The sequence below is a fragment of the Mustela lutreola genome, chromosome 3, assembly GCF_030435805.1.
Source record: "Mustela lutreola isolate mMusLut2 chromosome 3, mMusLut2.pri, whole genome shotgun sequence".
NCBI classification, from domain to species: domain Eukaryota; kingdom Metazoa; phylum Chordata; class Mammalia; order Carnivora; family Mustelidae; genus Mustela; species Mustela lutreola.
In genome coordinates, this window is record NC_081292.1 from 106187220 (window position 1) to 106212243 (window position 25024).

The window sequence follows — 25024 nt, forward strand, 5'->3', positions numbered from 1 at the left end:
AATTTTGAAAAACAAACAAACAAACATAATGGCACTCAAAAAACATGAGGTTCACCAAATTAATAAACCCTCTCCTTACAAAAGAAAGCTATATCTGAATACAACACAACAGAGACCCTTTTAACACCCCAAAATTGATTTTAAGGGTGCCCAGAGGTCTTAGTGACTCATGTGAGTCCCTGTGGCAGAGAAGAAAGAAGCTGTTGTGTTCCCCCCAGGTCAGAGGTAAGGTTGGCATTGAGCTGGCATTGTCTAACTGCTATAGATCCATGAAAGGGTAGACTAGGAACAAAAGCTCTTTATCTTCAGGTTGACATGGTATCTCTTAACTTTGTCCTAGCCAGAGGGAAAAAACCAATCTTGCCTCATTTGTAACTGAGCTCTCTACTCACTGAACTGTGGTTTTAGTTCTCGTTATCTGTGGTGTCTGGGAAACCCCAGCCTGGTGAATTAAAGTGGTCTGGGCTTATAGCCTCCAAGCGTGCTGGACAGGAGCAGTGAACTTATATAAAGGAAGGCACTCAAATCTGGTTCCTCAGGATTCCCACAGATTAAAACATGTCAAATGTGAGCTCATAATTGGTGATTACATCTATAATGAGTGAGAACAGCAGAGGAAAAGAATACAAATGCATTTAATCCTTCAAGACTTCAGCGTCTTTTATGTAATATGAAATTATTACAGTTAAATGCTTAAAAGAAATAAGCTTGCATTTTTAGCAATATGTAGAATTCAGTAGTCTGACTGACCACCCTCCTCATTGAGAACACATCACTGATCTGGGATAAAAGCCATGAACCTACACATCTCCCGACCTAAGCAGAAACAGGAACCCTAGCAAGAGGGGGGAAATGTGGTTTGCAGCCTGAGATTTTTGTCTGAATGTCTGAGATGATGTTGGGCATTTCCTTTGATGGGTATGCAGGTTATGAAGGACAAGAGGTAAAGTGGAGCCTACCCAAGACCTGATCATGACTGAGGAACAGAAAGTTAAGTCCACTAAACTAGGAGGGAATTTTTGCCCATTTCTCAACCTTGATACTGGGTAGAGGGGGGCAATAATCTTCCCTCAGAACTTGCAACCATAAATTACACTTTTATATAGTTTTTGGATCAGAATTTACACTTTGTGGTCTGAAAACCCAAATAGATAAATCATATTAAAGTGGTTGTGGATTGCTTATGCCCACAAGACGCTAGCAGAAGCCAACATAAATCCTCGTTGGAATACAACTTCAGTTTGGATCTTAAAGAATTTCTATAAAGTTCCAAGAAAAGGAATCATTTCATTGTCTTAATATTTAAAGAAATAAAAAGAAATTTTGGGAAGACCAGCAAAGGAATAAGAGACTATAAAGAATGACCAGGTAGATTTTGAAGAATAAATGGATCTTCTAGAAATGAAAATACAGCAAACTATTAAAATGAACTCAGTGGGTAAATTGAGCAGCAGTATCATTGTAGCATAAGAGAATTCATGAATTCAAGACAGGAAAGTACTGTCCAGAGTACAGTGCGAAGGGTAGAGTTGAAATATGACAGATACAAAGTTATGTGGAAGGTGGTGCAGACATTTAACAAAGAGAGAATGGGGCAGACAGTATTTGAAGAGGTGATGGCTGGGAATTCTCCAGAATTAATCAAAGACTCGAACCCACAAACTCCAATAACCCAGCAAATCCCAAGCAAGACAGACAAATGGTGAAATGGCAGAATACCACAGACTGAAAAAGAACGTATTAAAGCAGCCAGAAAGACAAAGCGACTACCCACAAAGGAAAGCTAGAGTTTACGTACAAATAAAACTGGGGAAATCTCTCTGGGTAAGATAGATGGAGCATATCACCATCCATGTCCTGCTGCTCATTTTGCACTGCAGTTTTTAAAGATGCTATCATACAGGGAATCTGGGTAAGGAGTGCACAGGCTCCCTCTTCCATCTTATAGATGCATCAGCATCTACAGTTATCTCAAAATGAAAAGTTCAGTTTAAAAAGAGAGGGGTATTAAAGAGGGCACATGGGAAGAGTGCTGAATGTTCTCTGCAAATAATAAATTGGAACACTACATCAAAAACTAATGAAGTACTGTATGGTGACTAATATAACATAATAAAAAAAAAATAAAGTTCAAACACATACAAAAAATAAGAGGTTTTCAAACTCCCGTTTTCCCAAAAGTATGATTTCACCGAAGCTGTGTTTTTAATAATGTTATTTTAATTTATGAGACCGTAAAAGATAGTAAAGCATAACCTTAAAAAAGTAAGACAAAAGAAGGAAACAGAAGAGGCTAAAAGGAAAATGAAAAGACAAATAAGTGTGATATAAGATGGTAAAAATAAGCTCACATGAGCTAAACTTTGCAGTTAAAATAGACTGTTAGACTCGATTGTTTTTAAAGATCCAGCTATGTGAAATTTAAAGGGACAAGCCTTTTAAAAGATAAGGCTGCAGATAGAATAAAAGACAAAGGATAAGAGCTGCAAAATAAAAGGAAGCTGTTGAAAATCTGTTACTGGGGCTCCTGGGTGGCTCAGTTGGTTAGGTGACTGTCTTTGGCGCAGGTCATGATCCTGGAGTCCCAAGATTGAGTCCTACATCAGGCTCCTTGCTCAGCAGGGAGTCTGCTTCTCCCTCTGACCCCCCTCTCATGATCTCTCATTCTCTCTCTCTCTCTCTCTAAATAAATTTTTAAAAATCTAAAAAAATCTAGTAATAACAAAAAATAAGGAAAAACCTTTACTTTGAGACAAAGAGGACTGCTATATAATAAAAATGAGTAGATCACAAAGATGTAATCATACTGAATTTTAATGATTTTGATAAAAATAGCGTCTGGGGCGCCTGGGTTAAAGCCTCTGTCTTCAGCTCGGGTCATGATCCCAGGGTCCTGGGATCGAGACCTCACATCGGGCTCTTTGCTCCGCAGGGAACCTGCTTCCTCCTCTCTTCCTGCCAGCCTCTCTGCCTACTTGTGATCTCTGTCTAATGGGTAAATAAAATCTTAAAAAAAAAAGAAAAATAGCCTCAAAGTACACTGAAAAGCATTTGCAAATTCACCTTTGTGTAGTGAGTGATCTACAAAAATAAAACTTCTAGCTCTTTTCCTCCCTGGCTGTTTGAGGCTCAGTCACCATCATGAATGACATAGTAACTATCCAGACCAGGAAGTTCCATGACCGACCAACTATTTCAATGGAACAGAAGGTCACTGATGTTCTTCATCCCAGAAAGGCAATGGTACCTAAGACAGAAATTTGGGGAAACTAGTCAAAAATGTATCAGACCACATCCGATGTCATCTTTGTATTTGGAATCAGAACCCATTTTGGTTGTGGCAAGACAGTGGGCTTTCACATGATTTATGATTCCTTGGAATATGCAGAGAAAAATGAAGCAGACACAGATTTGCAAGATGTGGCCTATATGAGAAGAAAAAAGTCATCAATAAAACAATGAAAGGAATGCAAGAACAGAATGAAGAAAGTCAGGGATTCTAAAAACCATTGTTGGTGCTGGCAAAAAGAAGTGAGCTGGAGATGGGACAACAGAAGGAGTAAAGATTTTGTGGTGACTGTGGGGATTGTGCAGATTTTTTATGAGAGGATTAATAAACTAAGAACTTTCATGTGTCTGAAAAATATACATATGTATATATAAATTTCTGAATATGTAGCACATTCATGTAGTTCAAAGCTCAAAGATAGTAGGAGGTACACAGTCTTATCTCTTCATTTGCCTAGTTACCACTTCTTTCCCTTCCACGCCAGTCTAACAACTTTTAGTTTCTTTTCTATCAAGAGTTTCTTGGCATATAAAAGCAATATAAAAATCACATTTTCTCCCATTCTTAAAACCTAAAAGATAGCATATTTATACATACCATTCTGCATCTTGGTGATTTTTACTTAATGTATCATAAGATCCTTCCATATTAGGTTAGAGAGGGCATCCTCATTCTTGATTATCACCGTATGGCATTCCACTATGTGGATTACCTTACTCAGCCAGCCCCATTTTGATAGACACTGGGATTATTTACAGAGTTTTGTTATTATAAACAATGCTGCCATGAATATAACCTCTTATATACTATCATTTTGTATGGGTGCACGTATATCGGTTGCATAAACTAAAATGAAATTGCTGGATTAAAAAGTGCATGCATTTTTAATTGTGGTAGATATTGCCAAATAACTTTTTATAGAGGCTGTACTAATTTCCACTCCCAGCACCAATGACAGTGCCTCTTTTCCTACACACTAGACTATCAGCATATTCTTGGATTTTTGCCACTCTGATATGTGATCGATAAATGGCATTCTTAATATCATTTTAATTTTCTTACTGAGTGAGGCCGAACAATATCTCATATGCTCAAGAGCTATTTCTATTGTCTGTTAACTGTCTTTTCCTAGCTTTTGTCCATTTTTTATTGGTTTGCAGCAGTGGTGTGCTGGAGCTGTCTTGAGCTTTTTCATGACAGCCATTTGTTAAATTTTTGGACATTTGGAATCTGGTTGATTTCATGTTAGTAGCCTGAAACTGGCCACGGTGGGGAATATTTACACCAGAGAAACTGGAAAACACTGATTGGTAGGAACCCTCTCCCACTGCCAGTTGTTAAACATTTATCAGCACAGGCTGGTTGGTGGACTTCTTATTGATTCCTAGAAAACTTTTATATGTTAAGGAAATTAGCCCTTTGTGATTTGAATTGCAAATAATTTTTCCTAATTTGTCCTTTTCCTTAACTTGTTCATAGTTTTATTCTTGTCATACTAAGGTTTTGCAAAAAATTAAGGAGACTTCTTAATTTTCTGATGGTTTTAATTTTGTCATAGCTAGAATGGACTTTTCCATTGTAAGTTACAAAGGATTTCTCCTATGTTTTCTTTTAGAACTTTTATGGTTTTGTGTTTTACATTTTAATCTTAGGTTCATTTGCTGATTTTCTTGTTGTAAAGTACGAAATACAGATCCAGCTTATTTTTGCAAAGCAAAACACAAACAAACGAGACCTAGAAATACATATTTTTTAAAGCAACACATTATGTTGAACTACATATCAGTCCTCATGGAATGAAGCAAAAGCAGTTCTTAGAGGGAAATTCATAGCCTTGAGTTTATATTAGAAGAGAAACAGGAGGTTGTTTCCAATTTGTTAGAAAAATAACAGAATAAACCCAAAGGAGAGTAGGAAAGAAATAATAAAGATAGGAGTACAAATTAGTGAAATAGGAATTAAACATTCACTAGACAGGATTAAGAAATACAGTCTTATGAGGAATTGGATAATCCCAGTCTTCCATCAACTCCAAGAAGATAAAGTGGGAATATTTTCCTCATTAATGGAGCTGGCATAGCCTTAGAACTAAACCAGAGGAAGTACGGTTGAGACATTGTGAGTGTGCATATTATGAGCATAGGAGTTTATTTCAGGTTTTTTGTTTTTGCTTTTAAAGATTTTATTTTATTTTATTTATATATATATTTTTTTGGACAGAGAGAGTGAGCATACAGGCAGGGGGAGTGGCAAGGAGAGAGAGAAGCAGACTCAGTGGAGGGAGAAGAGTACGGAGCCCCATGCAGGGCTCAATCCTAGGACCCTGGGATCATGACCCAAGCCAAATGCAGGTGCTTAAGTGACTGAGCCACCCGGGTGCCCCTTATCTCAGGTTTAATAGCTTAGAAACTTCCAGATGGAGCTCAGCGCATCTAAGAGAAGAATCCTCTTATCTCAGAAGATGCAGAGAAAGCATCAAAAAATTCAACATTTTGGCAGATTATTAGCAATTAGGAATAATAAAGGAGTTCTCTTAGTCTGTTGAAATATCCTAGTTTTTGTGAAATTCCAGAATTTTTTGTGCTTAATGTGACTCAGAGTAGCAAATCCTACCTGTATAGGTGTGGACTACATGTCTGAGACAGTGGGATAAAGGCAGAGAAATGAAAGGGTGGAGTTCAAAGGGAAAAAACTGAAGTCTTGTTTGTAGATGGTATTCTATTTACATAACTGCAGATAATCTACATACAAGTTAGTAAAATTAACAAAAGTGTAGCAAGGTTCCCAGAATTAAGATCAAAATATAAAGATTAATTACATTCACGTTTGTCAAGAAGTTAGAAAATATAGTGCGTCATAAAAATAAGGCACCTTTGAATAAATCTGTAAGAATTGAGTAAGGCTTTTAGGAAAGATAAAGCTTTATTGTAAGACATTGAAGAAAGTGAGATCAATGAAGGAAAAAACATGGAAAGATCAATATCATAAAGCTGTCTTATTCCCCCCGCCATCCTTCAGGTTAACCTGCAGTCCATATAATACCAGTTAAGATTTCAACAGGTCTTTTTAAACTGAATCATTAGATGCATGTGGAAGAGAGCAAAGGCTTTAAGAAAAAGTGGGTTGATTTCCAGTTAGCAAGATTTTTTCTTTTTAAGCTTATCACAACATTTTGATGTTGTACCAGTGTGGACACGTGGACCAATAGGATAGACTAGGCAATTGAGAAGCCTATATATGTATTTAAGTACTTGGTAAATGACAAAAGATGGCTTTGTAGATCAGTAAGAAAAGGATTAAGAAAATGTATTTGGACATTGGTAGTCCTATGGAAAAAATAAAACATCTCTCCTTTACCTCCTGCAGAAAAATAATTTCCGTAAGCTCACAAAAAAAAATGTTGAGCATAACAGTAAGTTTTGGAAAAATATATACCCTATGGTATAACTAAAAGCACTTAAAATATATAAAATAATGCCATCTGTTTCATGGTTATACAACAATATTAAAAGTTTAAAGAAATGCAAGGGGATAATGAACACTGGGTTTAGGATCAGGTTACTAAATGTTGGGAGAAAGTAGGAGGTACAGGGACATTAGCAAAGATTTTTATTTTTTAAGCTGAATGGGTATGGATGTTCATTTAAAATTCCTTTTTGTGACCTAAATGTTTTGCAGTAAATTTAAAATAGGGAGTGAGATTCAGTTGGTTTTTCATGTTCACTTTGCCTTGGTGACTGCCTTAATTTAGCTTGGTGACTTCCTTAAGAATATGAAATGGCCAGCCAGGCAGGCACAGGTAGCTAAACCAGTGACGTGGCCTTGGACAAATTAATGAATCCGCCCCTCCCATTTCTCCTCTTCTCATCTGTAATATGAGAATAATTATATGTTCTTAGGAGGATCCCAAGTTCACACATATACAGCTCTTAGTATAGTACCATACATGTAGCTCTTCGTATAGATTCTAGAATTTGTGAGTCTTTACTTCAGCTGTGATTAAAAATTATTGATTCTTTCTAGCTTTAATTTTTTTTTCTTAATGCAATACTTTAATTGCTCCTTACCTCCCTTTCTTGAACCTTTTTCAAGCCTTAGGATTTGTTTAACTGTATTCTTTTTCTGTAAGCTTTCTTAAATGATGAGGTAGAAGTGGTTTTGAGCAATGTTAAGTTGCCAGTGTGAGTTCCGTTGGTTTGTGTTTTCCCTATCAGATTGTTCCGACTGAAGTATAGCAGGAGAGACATTTTGTGCCCACCCAAAACCAAAGAAGCCCCGAATTTTAAAAAGTTTAGTCTCTAACTATACTAGTCTGGTTATCAATGATTTTGCATTTGTGGTTTCATGGCTTAATAATGGGAGTTAACAGATTGCTTTACTTACAATGGCAAATTCTTTAAACGCCTGTGACATTGCATTATTTTTAGGTCGCTGTTTCTCTTGCTACTCTTATAATACTGATTCTGTCTTCATCTTTTGCAGCTTAGGAACTTGTTGGCATACATGCTTTAAAATAGAAGTTTAGTGCTGCATATCAAAACACATTTATTCTCCAGGGTGCTCTAGCTTTTGTTGATTGCTGATTTAAGGGTTTGGTTTTTTGGTTTTTTGTTGTGTTTTGTTTTATTTTGCTTTGTTTTGTATTTACTCTTTTTCTGTAGTATTTTTCATAAGATAATAGCTAATATTTTCTGCCTTTGGAAATTTCACAGATTTATAGGTAATAAAAAAAAGAGAGTTTAATGTAAAAAAAAAATCCTCTAATAGATATCACCTCCTCATCAGAAAATATAATATGCTAGAACCTTTGTAACAGAAGCACCTTCCAGGTTCATGACTCTCAGAAGTTGCTAACCTAGCTGTAGAACTTGGGTGCGTGGACAAGATGCACGTGTGTGTGCACACAGGGAAATGGGTCAGGACGGCCCATGAGGAAGACCCACGCCCCAGCGGGTGACCCATTCAATGCCACTTGTTCATGGTGTGGGTGGTTCTCTGGAGTCGGTCACACCTACTAAAAACATAATGGAAACCCCGTTTTTGCTGCATCTTCCAGGTCGGATCCGCACGAGACGGCAGAGTTCCGGGAGCGCCACCAATGTTGCCACCACACCTGACAATCGAGGCCGCAGTCGCGCCAAAGTGGTTTCACAGTCCCAGCGTAAGAAGTGTATTTTAATACTGTCTGTTATCTCAGTTTTGTTCAGCAGCCCACTCTACGGTTGACGAATTGGTAGTATTTTCAGTACTTCAGGGGAGAAGCACTTGTGTAGCTCTAAGCTGCCGTGAATAGTCTTGATGTTTGTGGGTAAGCTTACAGCATGGACTGTTCCAGGGTGCTTTTGTCTCCTGGCCAGGATTTAAATTTTGTATTATTAAGCATTAAATATTAAAATGTGGCTTCTCTCCCTTTCCTCAAGCATCTCAAATTTAGACCTACCTGGGCTGTGACCCATTTTACTGTTGATAAGGACTCCCTCTGATGTAATTTAAGAGCAGTACCTGGGGATTATTTTAACGTGGAGTTCTCTTTCAGTGGTAATAAGCAAATCCATTAAAAGCTCTCCCCATTAACCCTGTGTTCTAACATTTGCAGCCTGCTCTCTTCTTCCTGCCAGTGTGGGCTCCTGCTTTGCCCCACTGCTCTCGCTTCCATTACTGCTTGTCTGTACATGTCGAGTCACTTGGCTTGTTAGCATCGGCCATGAAAGCAGCCACAGATGGAAGGGGTGTGTTCACATCGCTCTTAGGAGCACCCTGGTGTCTCACCTCCCAGCCACACGTGCCTTTGAGTCCCCCACTCCCTCTGTGTGCATAGAGCTGGGTGTCCATGTGCATATGGTGGGGGAAGGCTCCCCTTCCCTGAGAGCTACACAGGGTCGCTCCCCAGCCCCTGTGTGTCCACCTCCTTTGTGGCCCCGGGAGCTGTCTGGCTCACGTAGAGAGTCTGTGGCCAAATCTTAGGTTTGCCTTAGTTTTTAGATTGCCTTTCTCAGCTCCTTGTGAATTCAGATACTCTCCCCTGTCCCTCTGGTAACTCTAGACCTCACGTTAAACAAGTGTAATGCCTTTCTGAAAAGAAGGGTGACGCCGGTGATCCACTGCTGCTGGGTTTGTCTGATGTGGAAGCGCAGGCTTCTGGGGCATCACACAGGTGTATACAGTATAACATAGATTGTGCATCTGTGCGTAGCCCAGCAACTTCTACCTTGAGAACAGCATGCCGGCTCTGGTTATTCTATTGAACCCTAGTGATGCCTGGAGTCACAGATGGAGAGAACGTTCTGTCATGACCTCATATATTTGAGTCAGGTCTTCTTGCACAGAAAGTCTTGACAAAAATGTTCAAAACTCAAAATATGGGTTAGTATGTTAAAATTAGGTTTAATAAAAAATGTCTAGATTTTAGCTGTACCATGTTAGTTCCTTTCTTGGAGAGGGAGGGTTGAACAGTACTTTACATTTTTTTCTGTCTGCTATTCACTGGCATTGGCCTCTGCAGGCATTCTTGCCACTAGTCTGGCTCCTCTGCGTCTGAGGTGGTGAAGACTACTGGCTTCTGTAGTGGGGGTGAGGGCAAGGAGCATTATCCCTTCAGGCCTGTAGAAATCCTGCACCCAGGCTTGGGGCTCCACTTTAAAAGTCTTCAGTTTCACTTTACTCGCTAAATTCCACTCACAGGAAGGTCTGAGACAGCACCAGCAAACAATCAAGACTGGACCTCAAACTTAGGCATATAAATTAAGTGTTAAAAACATGATTTTAATAGGAAGTAAAAATGAGCATATTTTTATGTTTTACAAATATAGATAGATAGACTAGCATTTGTAGTCCTGGTATAATATTAAGTAGATTTCATTAACATTGGATTTAGGGCCCTTAACAGCATATTTTAAATGTTTGAGGATTCAAATATGTGGAGATTAATATATTTTAATGTTTGAGGATTTTGCATACGACATTCAGGTGAAACTACTTAGTAGCAGTTTCTTTAAATTCATGATGTTTATCGCGCTTGCTCTGTGCAAAGTTCTAGTTAAGGTGGTAGAGGTGCATGAACGAGTAGGATGCAGTCACTTCTCTCCGCTTGCTCAAAACTAGAGAAGAGATGAGCTGCTGGAGGCCAAAACACGTGTCCTCTCTGCATCTCCTCCACCTGGCCCCAGGCCTGGCACATTGCAGGTTCCTAAGCGTTTCGTGAACAGACCTGAAATAAAGGCCGATAGAGTATGATATGACTCTGATAAGCATAAGTACAAAAGTAGACTAGGAGGAAAAAGACCTAGAAGAAAAAGCTATTTTGCTAATGTGTTTGTGAACAAAGACATTTGTGTTGTGTTGCATGCTGACCTTCTGTATTGTGCTATTGTCTTTTAATCCACTTTTTGCCTGTCTTTGGTCTGCTCTCATAATCAAGGATCCAGATCTGCTAATCCTGCTGGTGGTAAGCCATTTCTTTTCTTGCCCTTTTTTTTTTTTTTTTTTTTTTTTTTGCGTTCTCCCCCACCATGTCCCATGTTCCTTGCACAATATTAATTTCTGTGTTTATTTTGAGCTTAGTTAATCTTTCTGCATTTTTTCTGTATGTTCAAATTCTAGAGTTTGGAATGGATTTCTTTTCTCCTTTTACACAGCTTAATAGTTCATTTGGGTGCCCAAAGTTTATGGGCAAGATTAATAAATCCTAAGACCGGTTCTTTTTCATGGTGATGTGTACCACTGATTTTTATAATGAATTTCATTTTTGAATTGTAGCTGTCATTATAAAGTCCTAATTCTTGTGAGTGGTTACCTTAATGATTCATTTGAATGACGAAGGTGTGTGTGTGTTTCCAGGTTAAGTGTTATTTTAAGGGTTTGTATCCCTTATTCATTCTATTCTGGTACATAATAACATGCATTTTATGTTTGAGAATTTTGTTGCCTTCTCTACTTCAGGAGAGTGGTCTAAGTAGATGACTGCCATTTTGGTGTATTGATGTGATCTTTAAAATTTTGCTGTTTTCTTTAAGAAAAAATGTTGTCTCATGAGTAATGAGACACTTAGTCAATTATAAAAATGACTGACTATATGATTTGTTTTTAATTTCTAATTCTCTTGTATACATCTCAGGGCATGTGGTCTATATAATTTTATACTTTTGTAGATTTCTGAGATTTCCTTTGAAGATTAGTACACAGTTGGTTTTTGTAATATGTGTGGAAAAGTGAAAAGAATTTCTTCTGTCTGTTGTACATGTGTGTATGTGGGATGTGTGTTTATACATATCTGTATAATTTTGACTGCTCTGTCAATTTCAGAGAGGTATGTTAGTTATTTGTTTCATTAGTTGTTATTTTTCTTAGAAGTGTCTTAATAATTATGGCCTTCTGAATATCTCCCTATATTTTTATCAATTTTATGTTTTATATTTCAAGGCTCTGTTACTTGGAACGTAAAGGTTCATGGTTGTTATGTCTTCATTGACAGTGATTCTTTTATTAATAAGAGATATCCTTTGTCCTTTGTTTAGTGCTGTTTCATTCTGTTTTATTGTTTTCTATTAGGTATGTTGTTTATTTCTTATAAACAACATTCAGTTGAATTTCATTTTTTTAAAAGCCAATCCAAGAATCTTGTAATAGATGAATTTAATCCAGCCACATTTATTATGGTTATGTTTGAGTTTATTCCTACTATTTTATTTTGTTTGAGTTTATTCCTACCATTTTATTTTGTGATTTTTATTTACCATGTTTCTAGTTATCTTCTTGCCTCCTTTTCTTCCATTTGTTAAATTAATGGGATGTTTTTAGATCTGTTTTCTTCCACTAATGTTTAAGAAACTTCCGTTAGAATTCTCTTTTTCCAGTGGTTATACTTAAAATTTTTCACATATCAACTCTTAAAGAATAAAAATACAAAACAATAAATACCTTTGTTATTATTTGTAGAAATTTGCTGTGGAACAGGGAGCTGTTTGTACTCCGCCTGCTCTTTGAATCAGAAATTTTACTGTCATTTTTGTAGAATTCTACCTGTAATAATTCTTTGTTTGAACATTCTTTTATATTTGATGTTTTCTTATGCTCTATTTTAAAGAAAACAGTACTTCTATCAACAATAAAGCCATTTTAATATAAAAGTATTTCAGCCAAATGAATGTGCTTACTGACTTCTGAAATTCTTATAGTTTATTACCTGATATACAGCCATTCTTCAGTTTTGTTTTATTTCATTTTTAGCTGGCAGCCGGTCAAGTTCCCCAGGGAAATTGTTGGGAAGTGGTTATGGTGGCCTTGCTGGGGGTTCCTCAAGAGGCCCACCTGTGACCCCCTCTTCGGAAAAACGAAGCAAGATTCCCAGGAGTCAGGGATGTAGCCGAGAAACAAGTCCAAACCGAATAGGATTAGGTAAGGATTCTCGAAGACCTCAAAACATCATTCCCAACTTGGTCATAATTTTTATTGTAATGACTTTGTCTAATGTTGGAAATAGAGATCTGTTTTTGAACTGAGGATGTCACTTTGCCTTTGTTAAAAAGACACTCTGATTTGTGTTTTTTACAGATTATGGCATGTTCAGGTTTGAATTACAACTGAAAAATACATGGGCCTCACCATTCAGACTGATGGAAAAGAATTATGTCACCATGGGCTTTTGTGTTCTAGAGCCACTTAACAAAATGTTAGAACTGGGGGAATGGGCGGGATTGTCTTCTTCACAATTAGGAGCAGTGTTGCCTTTCCTCTTTGTTTCATGCACTAGCACTAAGTAGCCATTAATATGTATATGCTTGCAAAAGCAATTTGTAGGGTCCACGTATATTTGGATTTGGAACTTCTCTAACCTAATTGGTGGAACTTACGGTCAAAGAATGTGTATAGATACTTCAAACATGAAAACTAGAAACAAATGAAAACCAAATATATAATATTTTTGTGTTATAGTGTTTAGTTTCTTTGTGACAGCATGTAGGATTACCTGAATTACTCTCAGCAGCTTACTCTCTTCAAATCTAATTTATATATAATCTTTTTAATATAAAAGGTATCTTTTGTAATATAAGAAATCTATGTTCATACTCTTTCTTATACCTTTACTGTTTCCTAAGGGTAAAAATCTATTATTGTGAAATCAGAGTACAACTATATAAGTCTTGTTGGCTTTTCTTTCTCATTTATCTCATCAACAGCTTTACTGTTGTTTCCTGTGATGCACAGGCACTTTATTAATAAGCCTTAGGATCAGAAGACGAAACAGTTAATAGCTTCTGATTTTCAAAGAGCTTGCGGTCGAAGGGATGGAAATGTAAGATAGTATGACAGATACTGTTACACAGTGCTCTGGGACCATAGGAAAGGAGTGTCTTGGGGCCCTGGCCTACACCATACATTCTTCCCAAGAGAGAAATCTGGAAGGACTGGGAGAGGAGAGCCTTGCCAGAAGAGGTCCATTTTTGATGATGTGTAAGGCAGGATTAGGCAAGGCAGGGAGAAAAGGAGAAATGTGTTCCAGGGCACAGAGGAATGTGCTCAGAAACAGGGGAGGGAGCATAATGGGCTCTGGGAACCACAGGTAATTCATTTAGCTGCAGCAAAGGAAGTTTGTCAGGGTTAGGTGGGAGAGGAGGGCAGTGGGGCTGGGAGGGCACTGCTTATAAAAGTCCTTGAAGGCCACCTGAGCTCTGAGAAGTTGGGGAGGGGGGACGTATTTAAGAAGTAGAGTGGATAGGAGTTGGTTTGACTAACATTTCCAAAGCAAGTGAGAAATTTCTACATGATCCCAGCTTTCTGTTGGCATTACATAGCATGGTCCCTGAGCTGACAAGTTACTTGGATCCAGCAATAACAAGTTATGTGGATACACCAGGGAAAGTGGCATGACTAGAATATCTAAATTTCAGATTTGAGGATGTAACATATGTATGTTTGGATCTAGTTTCGTCTGGAAAATGCATTTGATTTCATATTTAGTTGTGAGGTTTTGGCTGTCCCTTTTTGGTAGTTAGCTAAATGTATAAGATATATCTTAGCAATCCAGATTAGTATCATACTTTTAAAAATACTTTATTTGGGGGGATTTGACTTTTTATATTATTAAAGTTGCCTTTTTTACCTTTTTCTTGACATTGGGAGTGGAACTGCCCTAGGTTGCCTAACATAACTCTAGGACCTGGTATTCCACGGTTTTAGCTAGGAAGTTTGTGTTGTGGATGGTTGAAAAGATAGCATGTACTAAGCCTTTACAAGGTCCTGTGAAACACCATCCATCAGTAAGAACTAAATAGGAACCTATTCTCTTCTAGAGAATTCTTATTTGAGACAGTATTTTAGACAAAGTTATTTCTTTGGTGCTTATTAAGAGGGGATTAGTTATGTATAAAGCTTTGAGGTCATATATACAATTCTGTTTAAAGAAGATATTTTATTTAAATTTCTGCACAGTGAGAATACACGCAGCTACAAAGGTAGATAAATGAATCCAGTGCATCTTTCTGCTTTTTCTTACAATACTGCTAAGAGATTCCATTTTATGGGGTGACTGGTGCACAGTGTCTCCAGCAGTAGATTGCCCCTTGTTGTGATCATTTAGTAGATACTGGTATATGCCTGCGTGTCTATGAACATTTGGTTCAGAATGTAGCGACTTTAAATATAAATATTCGGAAAAGGGTAAAGTGTCTTTTAAGAATATTTTCTTTTGTCCCAAACCAATTAATAGTTTTAATCGTTGCTAAGCTAGGCTTGGAATTTGCACTGAGAATTAATTCCGCAAATTATATTTGGTTCAGCTATGCCTCATCTGTGATAAAAATGATACCAGAGCTCCTCTTCTTTAACATTTAAGGCTTCTTAAGCAAAACAGGATAGAATTCCTGTTGAATAACCAAGAAACAAAATAGAACCCTGCTACTCTCTTTTTTTCTTGGCAGTTTATTCCTTCATAAACTGTTCAACCACACAGAATAGATTGTAAATTGTGTCATTTGAGGGTTTTATTCTGTTTTTGATGAATAATAAAGTCCTATGAATAGCTACTGTCTATAGCAGTTACATTTTGGAAGTTTGCCTTTAGTTTCGTTCTTCCACTCATCTCTTAGAAAGGGTTTAAAAATATTTTTATTTTGGGCAGCTTACATCCTGAGGATATGCATTTAAGATGTTTTCAGATTTTCTGGTTAAAATATTTTGAAAGAAGCAAAAATTAAGGGTAATCAGTGTCTCCTGTTAAATTAGACTACTGTGTGCAAGACCACAACATGGAGATGTCCAGACTGTAGAGACGTTTCATGGTGGTGCTCCTTATTCCTCTTGTACTTTTGCTTTTGATGTGAGTTCTGGTTTAGGATCCATCCTTTCTAAAAAGGCGAACGTCGGGTTTACCCCCAAAACACTGTAAAAGTAGAGTGTCTCTCAAGAAGTGAAAGCCAATCAGATGGGTTTTGAAGGCTTCCCAGCCTTTCCTGTAAGCACAGGACTTCAGAATCCCTGAAGAATACTATTTTCAGAAAGTTCAAACAGCAAGCACGTCTTCATCATCTCTTCCTCTTCTGTTATGCCTTCACATTATATATTCTCATAGAGAACAGTCAGTTTTGAAAATACATAAAGAGTCTGATTTGATATATATTTTTTTTAGCTTTGACCATCTAATTCTTTAGTCTTTATAAAAATCGTAGATTGATGTACTTAAGATCCCCCTTGAGGAGTGGTCTTTGGAAGTGCTATTAGAAGTGGCCATTACTCTTCTCATGTTTTAAATTACCCAGCATTTGAACAGTTGCTGTCACCACTAGAGGTCCCTTAACGTGGTGTGGGGCAACCGTGGGCAGATGTTTACAAATCCGTAAACAGAATTCTATGTATGTTACTCCTAGCCTTTGTTAAGGAAGCTAGTTGGCACAAAGGGGAGAATACACTTTCTCTGGCTGAAATACTGAGGAGGGTAAATCTTGTGAAGAATTATGCATGTTGTTGTTTCAGATCATGTCTGTTTATCCCTTTTCATGCTCTTGTCTTCACAAAGCAGGCTCAGTGAGAGAGAGCAGAGATTCCCCACTGCTGTAGCATGTGTATTATTTAAGAAAGGGAGTAGAAGCAGGGTAACAGTCAGAAGGGATCAGGCAGGAACTTTAGGAAATGCTCAACTTAACGCACGTGCATGTGTGAAACATTTACCAGGACTGTCTTTATTTCCCATTGTTTTTTCCAGAGCGGGTAGTGAAATAAGGTAAGATTTTCATGTCTGCCTTTCAGCAAGGAACTCATGTGTACCTCGTCTTGCAGTACCCTTCTCATTTAAATGATGGGACTCTTCCTTGGAACCTTCCTAAGGGGAGGCTAAGACAGGAGAGGCAGCATGGCTGGACCAGTGAGTTAGTGTAGTCAGTTCACAAATTAGCTGTAGTATTGATCCTCTAGGGATAGGCCACATTACTTGGTAGGTTCTAGGTACGTTCTTCTATATCGGTGTCAGTGGATGCTCCCTAGTTTTTAAAGGGTTTTTTTAACTTAGCCCCTGTGCATTTGCCCACATCATAGGAGCTGTTCAGAATTATTATCAAGAATTGCTGATTATAATATCATGGCTAGTTGGGAGCTGTTCAGAATTATTATCAAGAATTGCTGATTATAATATCATGGCTAGTTGGGAGCAGAAACCCAGTGCCTCCATGTCACATGGCAAGTGAAGGCAAATTTAGGAATTACTCTGACAATCCCAAGCAAAGCCTCGTTTTGACAGATTGCTCACATTGCGTTCCTCCGCTTGATTTTTTCCTTGCTTGTTAGTGCAGACCTAAGCATTTGGACATCTCTTATGTAACTGTGGGGTCTGACGTAACCCTAGCACTGAGCAGAGACCACAGGAGGAAGTTGGTTTGGATTTTCACTTCCATATTCTTCTCCATCAAGGAGTTCTGTGATGCTGGTTTGGAAGCCATTCTTTGTTACAGTTTGGTCATGCTGTAAATCCACGTTGGCTCTGAAGTGATAGGCTCCGCTCACTACAATATAGTAAACATGGCTGGTTTTACATCAGTGACTCTAGTGTATTTTTTCCAGGATGTTCAGGGAAGACATTTCTATGTGGTCCAGAATGAGTAGGTCCACGCAAGATGGACATATTTATTGTCCCACCAGCTGTTATGGAGGTGGCTATGCCTAGTCAGTATGCAGAGTCTTTTCTGAGTATTTTGCCAGTACTGTGTCTTTGTTCCTTCAGATTAAAGTAGAAAACAAAAGAATCATGGTCTTCCCTGAGCTTTATGGCCAAGTTATGTTAGACCTTAAACTATTCATGTGACTCTGTCTTCTCAGTGTTTTTTAACACGAGCATAACAAAATTACCCATGGATAATTCTACGGTAATTGGCCATCCTTAGGTCAGCAGAGGGCTCTTTTTTTTTTTTTTAACTAGTTTTTTTTTTTTAATATTTTTATTTATTTGACAGACAGAGATCACAAGTAGGCAGAGAGGCAGACACAGAGAGAGAGGAGGAAGCAGGCTCCCCGCATAGCAGAGAGCCCGATGTGGGCCTCGATCCCAGGACCCTGGGATCATGACCTGAGTTGGAAGGCAGAGACTTTAACCCACTGAGCCACCCAGGTGCCCCAGCAGAGGGCTCTTTTAACATGAATTTTGGGAATTGTCAGTCCACATACCATGGATAGACTCATGGTTAAGGCTGTGTAAGTGAAGGTGCTCGAGTAGGGACCATGGGCAGATCTGTTTGGATTCCCACAGAAAAAGCAGGAATGAAATGTTGGGACCAGTAAATAAAGAGGTAGTGGTCCCAGCTCTCTATTCTCTATTGTTTTAGATAGTTAAGTATGTTTGAGGCATCTAGATGCTTACTTGAAGTAGGCAGGTTTTCTAGCTTTGTCAGTCCTTAGAACTTCTCTTTTAAAGAAGCCCAGGCTGAGAGAAGTGAACCCTCTTTCTTTTAACTAGGTAAGTTCATGGAGTTCAGGGACTAGGGCCTTTATTCTGTTTTAACCCAAAATAAATTATCTAACACAGTGTGTATGAAAATGGCTTTAGTCTTTTATCATCTTGTCGAGCCAGTTTGCTAAAGCCATAAAAACATTATTTTCTTTAAAAAGTTGGATCTTGGATTTCCTGGTGCCAGTTTGCTCTTTGGAAAGCTTTCTTTTCATTTCTTACATTTAGGTGTTATTTCACCTCCATACAAAAATGCACAGCTTTCCGAGACCTTGAGCATAATCGAATTTTTATGCAGGCCCTTTGCAGTTGTCAGCAAGCCGATCAGTGAGTCCTCCGCAGGGAGAGCCATCACGATGACCACCCCGCCCCCAACCCCAGCGCGTACAATGTCATGATTACGTTAACAGAATGTGACTGACGTTTTGTGAGTTTCTCTGTCTTCATTAAACTTCTTCACCTTCTCTGAAACCCTCATGCTGCACACTAGCACGGAGCAGCCGTATCCCTCGACCCAGCATGAGTCAGGGGTGCAGCCGTAATACCAGCTGTGAGAGCAGCCGCGATACGAGCCCCGCTCGGGGCTTTCCTCCACTCGGTGAGTACCCGAAGGCGCTGGCTCTCGGAGCAGAGTTCCCTGCCCTGCTCCAAATGCTTTCCCACACACTGCCAGGTGGAATGACCTGCTCTCCCTCCTCTACTGTCCTCGTGATCCTTTCTTCTCTCTTTCCTCTTCCTTAGTTACCCTTTGTTGTCCCCTTCCCCTTCTGCATGCTTCAAGTTTGGCCATTTCCAGTTTTTATATATTGGAGGAAAAAAACACCACTTCACTCTGCTGTTGCCATTTGTGACCACTTGGCTGGCTGGCAAGCCCATCTGCGTGGTCACTTCTAATAGAAACAGATGCTCAGTGAAAGTGAATTGCTTCTTAAAAGTAGAACAAATCCAAAGTGTGTCTTTTGCCATTGAATTTCGGCAATTTGTTTTTAACTGTACCTGAGGTCAGGCCCTACATGATTCAGTTCAAAGGTGGGGAAAAATAAAATTGCAATAATGTCTACGAAATGAAATATGCTCAGTTGAGGGGTGATAACATTAAAAAGCTGCATGGATGAAGGTATTGGCTATGCTTTTTTTGTTAAGTGGGTCATTTCAGTGCTTCCTCCTAATGCAAGCCCAAAGTAGCTTTTTTGAAAAACTGCGCTTATGTGTGCAGCACAATGCACGACTTTACCACGCTTACTGTTAACTGATCAGATATTATCATTCTTCCTGGGCTCACTAAGCTATTGCGAGGCTGTGACCCGATGCCTTCCCAGGACAGAAATTTACAGCATTTGGTTGCCATAAAGTGGTGTTAGTACCGTGTCTCAGGTCACTAGCTAGGTGCCCTTTGGGGCTGCTCATCCACCAACCTTAGTCTGTATAAACAGTGAGAATTTGTATTTTCAGTTTTTAGGATTTGAGAAAAACCGACTGGGAAACCTGTTTCTTTTATGGAATATCATGTTTGCCTTTTCTTCTTAGTTTGAATAGTCTAAAATAGACATATGCCTCTTAGAGTAAATTATTAATTCCTAGAGATCTCTAGGAAAAACACACACTTTCACAAAAAAATACTGTGTATTCTCCAGTAATTGTGTTTCAGTTTTTTGCCATATTAATTGCTATAAAACTGTGTATTTTGATAAGCATGGCAGGTGGAAATCATTTTAGAATGTTAGGCCTAGGCCTGAAGTTGTTCTGTGGAATTATGCTCTGCAGCAGTCTGTTACTTCTACTTCAGTTATATAACTGGTCTTTCAGATATGAAAATGGCGCTGTGGATGATAGATCAGAAACACACAGTTTTAATAGTTGCCTCTCTCTGCTGCTAATGTCATATACTTCTTTCTAATATCCCTTTATCCCATCAGTGTCAATAATCAAAATCTAGATAGACATCCTTATGACCTGTTATCCTGTATGCAGTGAAAACCATGCCAGATGGGTCCCTTGACATAGTGAGAATAGTCTACCTGATGATCATGAGATCCTGAGCGGGGCACCTCAGCTCATACACATCAGCTATTCCACAGTGATCTGAAGCATCAGAAAAGAATTCTCAAGTCAGGGGTGGCCATGATGTTTTTTTCCCCACCAAAGGAACTGGTGATTTTTCCTTTTAAGTTAAGGTTCTATATCTCTGCATCCTTGCTGACTATTTGACCTTCTAAACAAGCTGTTCTATAAGTGAACGATTCAGTCTATTTATTGGTTATCTGGTCTCTTAGGCAATTCTGGGTTTTTATTTCATATATGTAGTGGTATTTTCGTTATTGTCCATGGAATTGTCCGTGGAAGCAGCCTTTCTAATCCAGCATGCGGTCAGTGGACCAGCATACGGTCAGTGGACCAGGCAAGGTGTGCTGAATTCTTGAGCTCCTCACAGAACCCTGAGTATTTGAGTGATCTAGTCTGATTTTCACTTTCTTTGGCGAAATGGATCTGCGTACGGATCTTTCCTGATGACACCCAGAATGATGAAATGTACAGTCGTTCCTACCAGGGCAGAAGATGTGGATGCAGATGTCTCCTCTTCCTAACAAACTACCATTGGCACATGTCTTCTGCTGCGGTCAGGGTCATGGTTAATGACTTCCCAGCTGAATTTTTATGCCATGCCCCCTTTGCCTCCTTGGGTTCAGTTTGTCCATAAAACTTGTATCCAGTGAGAACAAGAGCAGTGCTTTTCTGCATACTGGCACCACTGTGAGCAGGCGCAGCTCCTGTGGCTCCTGTTCACCCTCTGGGACAGGTGTTGCTGTCACCCTTGTTTATGGATGACAGAACAGAGTCTTACAGAGAATAAGCCACTTTCTCAAGGTCATGCAGCTAGATGGCAGAGCTAGGTTTGAATCCAGTTTGACTTCAAAGCTTGGCTGCTCCCCTGCCTCATTTGAAAGTTTTGATGATTTAGTGTCTTTCATTTGTTCCTCTGAAATGTATTAAATGCTCTCTCTCCAGGCTTAAGCACAAACAAAGTGTCCAGCAGTGTTTCTAAATTGTGATTTCCAGGTTTGCAGTTAAGACCTAGGAATTCATAGATGAGTCTCCAAAGGCAGTCCCCAAGGGAACTCACTGTGCCCTTCAGACAATGTGAAGTTTCCTCCTTCTTCCCATTCACTTTAGTAATTGTTTCCCACCTCTTCTATAAATTAGTGAGATTTTGTGTTAGTGTCCCTTTGGATCAATTTATATAGCTAGCCTTCAGTTTGAAATGGGGGGTGTGTGAAAATAATTATGTTTTGGTGATTATGTATTGGTATTAGGTTTGCATTTTTATTACAGAGTTATTTTGGACCATTTTCATGGTATGAATATATATATGGTTACAGTGACAGCTTTCAAGTGAAAGGAGGTGCTCTGCTGTAAATCAGGCTTTGACATAAATGGGTCCACCTTGGATTCCACTGATGGGTGTTCACTTGAGAACATGACAGAGGACTCATTACATGACAGATTTACTGTAGAATAGTCTGTTGAAACAGAACCAGAGGACAACTTTATAAGGAACCATCAATATTGCTATTTTAAAAGCTATTTTCAGTTTAAACTACTATGGTACTGATAATATTGTACAGTAAATGGTATGCTTCAGTCTTAAAACGTGTTTTGCCAACTTCCTTATGTCAGGAAACTGATTATTTTATATCTGTTTTAGAGATTGCCAGTTATTTTTGTGCATCTTGAGGAGTTAGAAATTTTCCTTTTGCATGCTGGTAAAAATTTGTCCTTGTCCACCAGATTACCTTTGCTGTTTAATATCACTGATAACCACAGATATGTGCATATTCATAAAGTGGCCTGAGCTTAAAAAAATAAAATTATAGGGGTGCCTGGCTGGTGGTAGAACATGTGACTCTTGATCTCAGGGTCATGAGTTTGAGCCCCATGTTGGGTATAGAGATTACCTTATAAAAATCTTTAAAAAAAATTTATATTGAAGAGTTTGAGGTTCAGGTATTTTATGACAAAATGAAAGTATTTACGTGTACAGGATACTGCGCTCTAGTAGCATGTGTGAAAAGTAGCACTGCTGGGTATTGCTTTATGAAACCTTGTGGGTTTTCTATGGTACAGCCACCCTTTTCTTTCCAGAGTCATGAATATAAGCACAACAGTCTTTTGGTTTTTTTTCTGGAGGTAAGGAAAAAACCATATTTTGCATGGCACCCTGCTCAATAAATTCATATTTTGAGCCAAGCTATATTTTACAGTTCTTCTGAAAGTAGTTCTATATGTGGACGGAGTTTAGCATAGAATTCCTCAGGTTGCTGAATTAACGGGCTTATGATGAATATTTGCTAATAAAGTAATATTTAACATAGACACATAAATGGGAGTTTACTGGTAACGATCCCTGCCACTGCCAGCACCAGCAGCAACACCACTGTTGCTCCCATCATTTGTTCAGTGCCCGGCACTGCTTTAGGTGCTCTTTGTCTGATCTCTTGCAACTCTCTCCGCTCCCAAGAGGTACGTACCATTTTCAGCACCATTTCCAGCTGATGAAGCTGAGACACAGAGACTTAGGACTTGGCCGCAGGTCCTCCAGCACTTGGCCTCAGGTCCTCCAGCTGGTTGCTATCAAATCGGGATGTGACTGCCTCGCCAAGGAAACTCCTTAAACCTGTTACAACCAAATTTCTAGCAGTTAAACAATAAGTTCATTGACATTTGGGATATTCATGGAACAGTAGAGCAAAAATTGGGGGGAACAGAGAATTTCATCTGTTGAGCCCCTTTCTCGTGATTTCATTCTATTTCTGTTCAGATAACATGATGACCTTCTCTGCTTTTGTTTTTGGTGCATGGTTGCATATGCATCACGTACTGATGAGGCATCCTGTGAGCTGAGTAAACAGTCCATTCTACTGCTGTGCTACTCGGTATATAGACGGTGCTTTGTGACTCCTGATGTCCTTCATGTTGCATATTTCCATAACGGCTCATTGAGGCTTCGTGGCGTGAATATAAACCTGGAGTCTGAGCCCAGGTGATATCTAAGGAACACCGCAGAGAGTGCTCTTGTCATGCCTGTGTGTGTGCTAGCCCCTCGAGAGCCAGCAGGCTGCCGTAGAGTTCGGGGATTGGCACTTGCTCTCCATTCATCTCCAGCATCATTTCCTTTCATGAGAAAACATGGCCTCATTGGGAGCAGTCCGTGCATCCCCTTTGGACTATGGCATTTTCTGTCTTGGGTACTTCTGTGTTAATCCTGTGGGTGTTGCCGTTCCTTTTACCTGCAGCCTCTCGACGTCATTCCAGGTCCACTAGTGCCCTCTCCACTGCTGAATCTGTTGGGCAGTCAGGTGAACAAGTGCTAACTGCATGCCTTGGCTTCTTCATATGTTTCAGTTTCACACCCATTTTAGCATTTGTTTCCATCAGTGTCAGCTAGCACTTGGCATGTACACACTTCATGTTTGTTTTCCCCAGCGTGCTTTGATTTTTTTAAGTTGTTGAATGTTTGTGCTTCTGTTAATAGGCCGTAGATGCTTTATAGCCTGTTTGACAACATCATTTCTCCAGTGTTCATGTTTATGTGAAAACGAAACAAAAACACAGGGAGGGGCTTCTTCGCCTCTTTTGACTCTGCCCCTCAGGAGAAGAGCCACCTGAAATAGGTGCCCTGGAAAGTCCCTATGGGGAGAGAGGGGATGGAGGTCACCCGACGGAGTCTTACATTTCCCAAGGCTTTGCTCCCGAAAAGTGTTGATTTGTGGCGTTAATTATTAGTGTTAGGTTCTAATTACTTGGAGGAACTGTTTAGCTACTAAATGCTCCAACTCCTAGTGTGCATAATCCCATATGTATAAATGTGTATGCTAAAACTTTTATGGAAAAACAAGGTCACGATTCAGATGATCAGGTCAGGCGGCAGGCAGCCTTCGCAGCCCATGGTCCCTAAATGTTCCATCCCAGCCTGCTTTAACGATACCAAAAATCCCCTGCTTAGCCATTGGGGCAAAAAGTAAGCATACAGAAATGTTCAGTTTGCTAGATTTAACTGACATCATTTTTATATGGTAACTACAGTTTTCTTACCCGAGTAAGGCAGACTGTCAATGAGGACAGCTGTCACCAATTCATGGAGTTATTTTCTCCGTCCTTCCTCTAAGCGAAGCGAGCTATGCTTTTCATTACGTACACTCTGATGAGTACAGTCCCCTGAAAATTAGGGGCCAGGCTGAAGGCACAGTCACACATACCCATCTCTTGGGAAATGGAGCTTCATCATAACATCAGAGCAGCAAGTGTAGAACAGACTTTGGTCTGGTGAAAACAAAGCTTGTAACTTTGCTCAGATCCAGACAAACATTTCCCCTTCAGATTTGAAATTCAAATGATCTATGGTACATATCCAGTGATCGGCAGTCACTGCATATGGCAGAGCTGTATGCTTCGGGGAAGCACGGAATAATTGCATTGTTCTTACAGTTTTAATTTTCTGTCAGAAAAAAATCCGTATTATCCCTGGAGCAAGAATTGCTGGCATGAGATGTACTTTTTTTAAAAAATTTTTTAAGATTCCTTTTTATTTAAGTTTATGCTGGTAATTTCTAAATGGCTTACAACTGAATTTTCATTTTGTTACTCATAAATCCCTTACTATCTACCCTTTTTTAATGGTAAAAAGACTTGAGCAAAGATCATGTATAAAAGCATATGCACAGCAAATCTCAAATTTACACTTGTTTCGTGTGTCAACTGGTAATATAGATAGATATATATATATATATATATATATATAAAATACATAGGGA

General features: G+C 39.0%; 1 protein-coding gene across 5 annotated transcripts in view; it reads left to right on the forward strand.

Annotated features, from left to right (window-relative positions):
• CLASP1 (cytoplasmic linker associated protein 1) overlaps positions 1-25024 on the forward strand; it is a 271575-nt gene that overhangs the window by 177361 nt on the left and 69190 nt on the right. For 4 of the 5 annotated variants that reach the window (XM_059166604.1, XM_059166606.1, XM_059166607.1 and 1 more), the window contains 2 exons: positions 8346-8450; positions 12515-12682. In XM_059166604.1, coding sequence (XP_059022587.1) covers positions 8346-8450; positions 12515-12682 — 273 coding nt within the window. Of the gene's footprint in view, positions 1-8345; positions 8451-10706; positions 10734-12514; positions 12683-18705; positions 18814-25024 lie in introns of all 5 variants that reach the window. The other variant, XM_059166603.1, reaches the window with a different exon arrangement.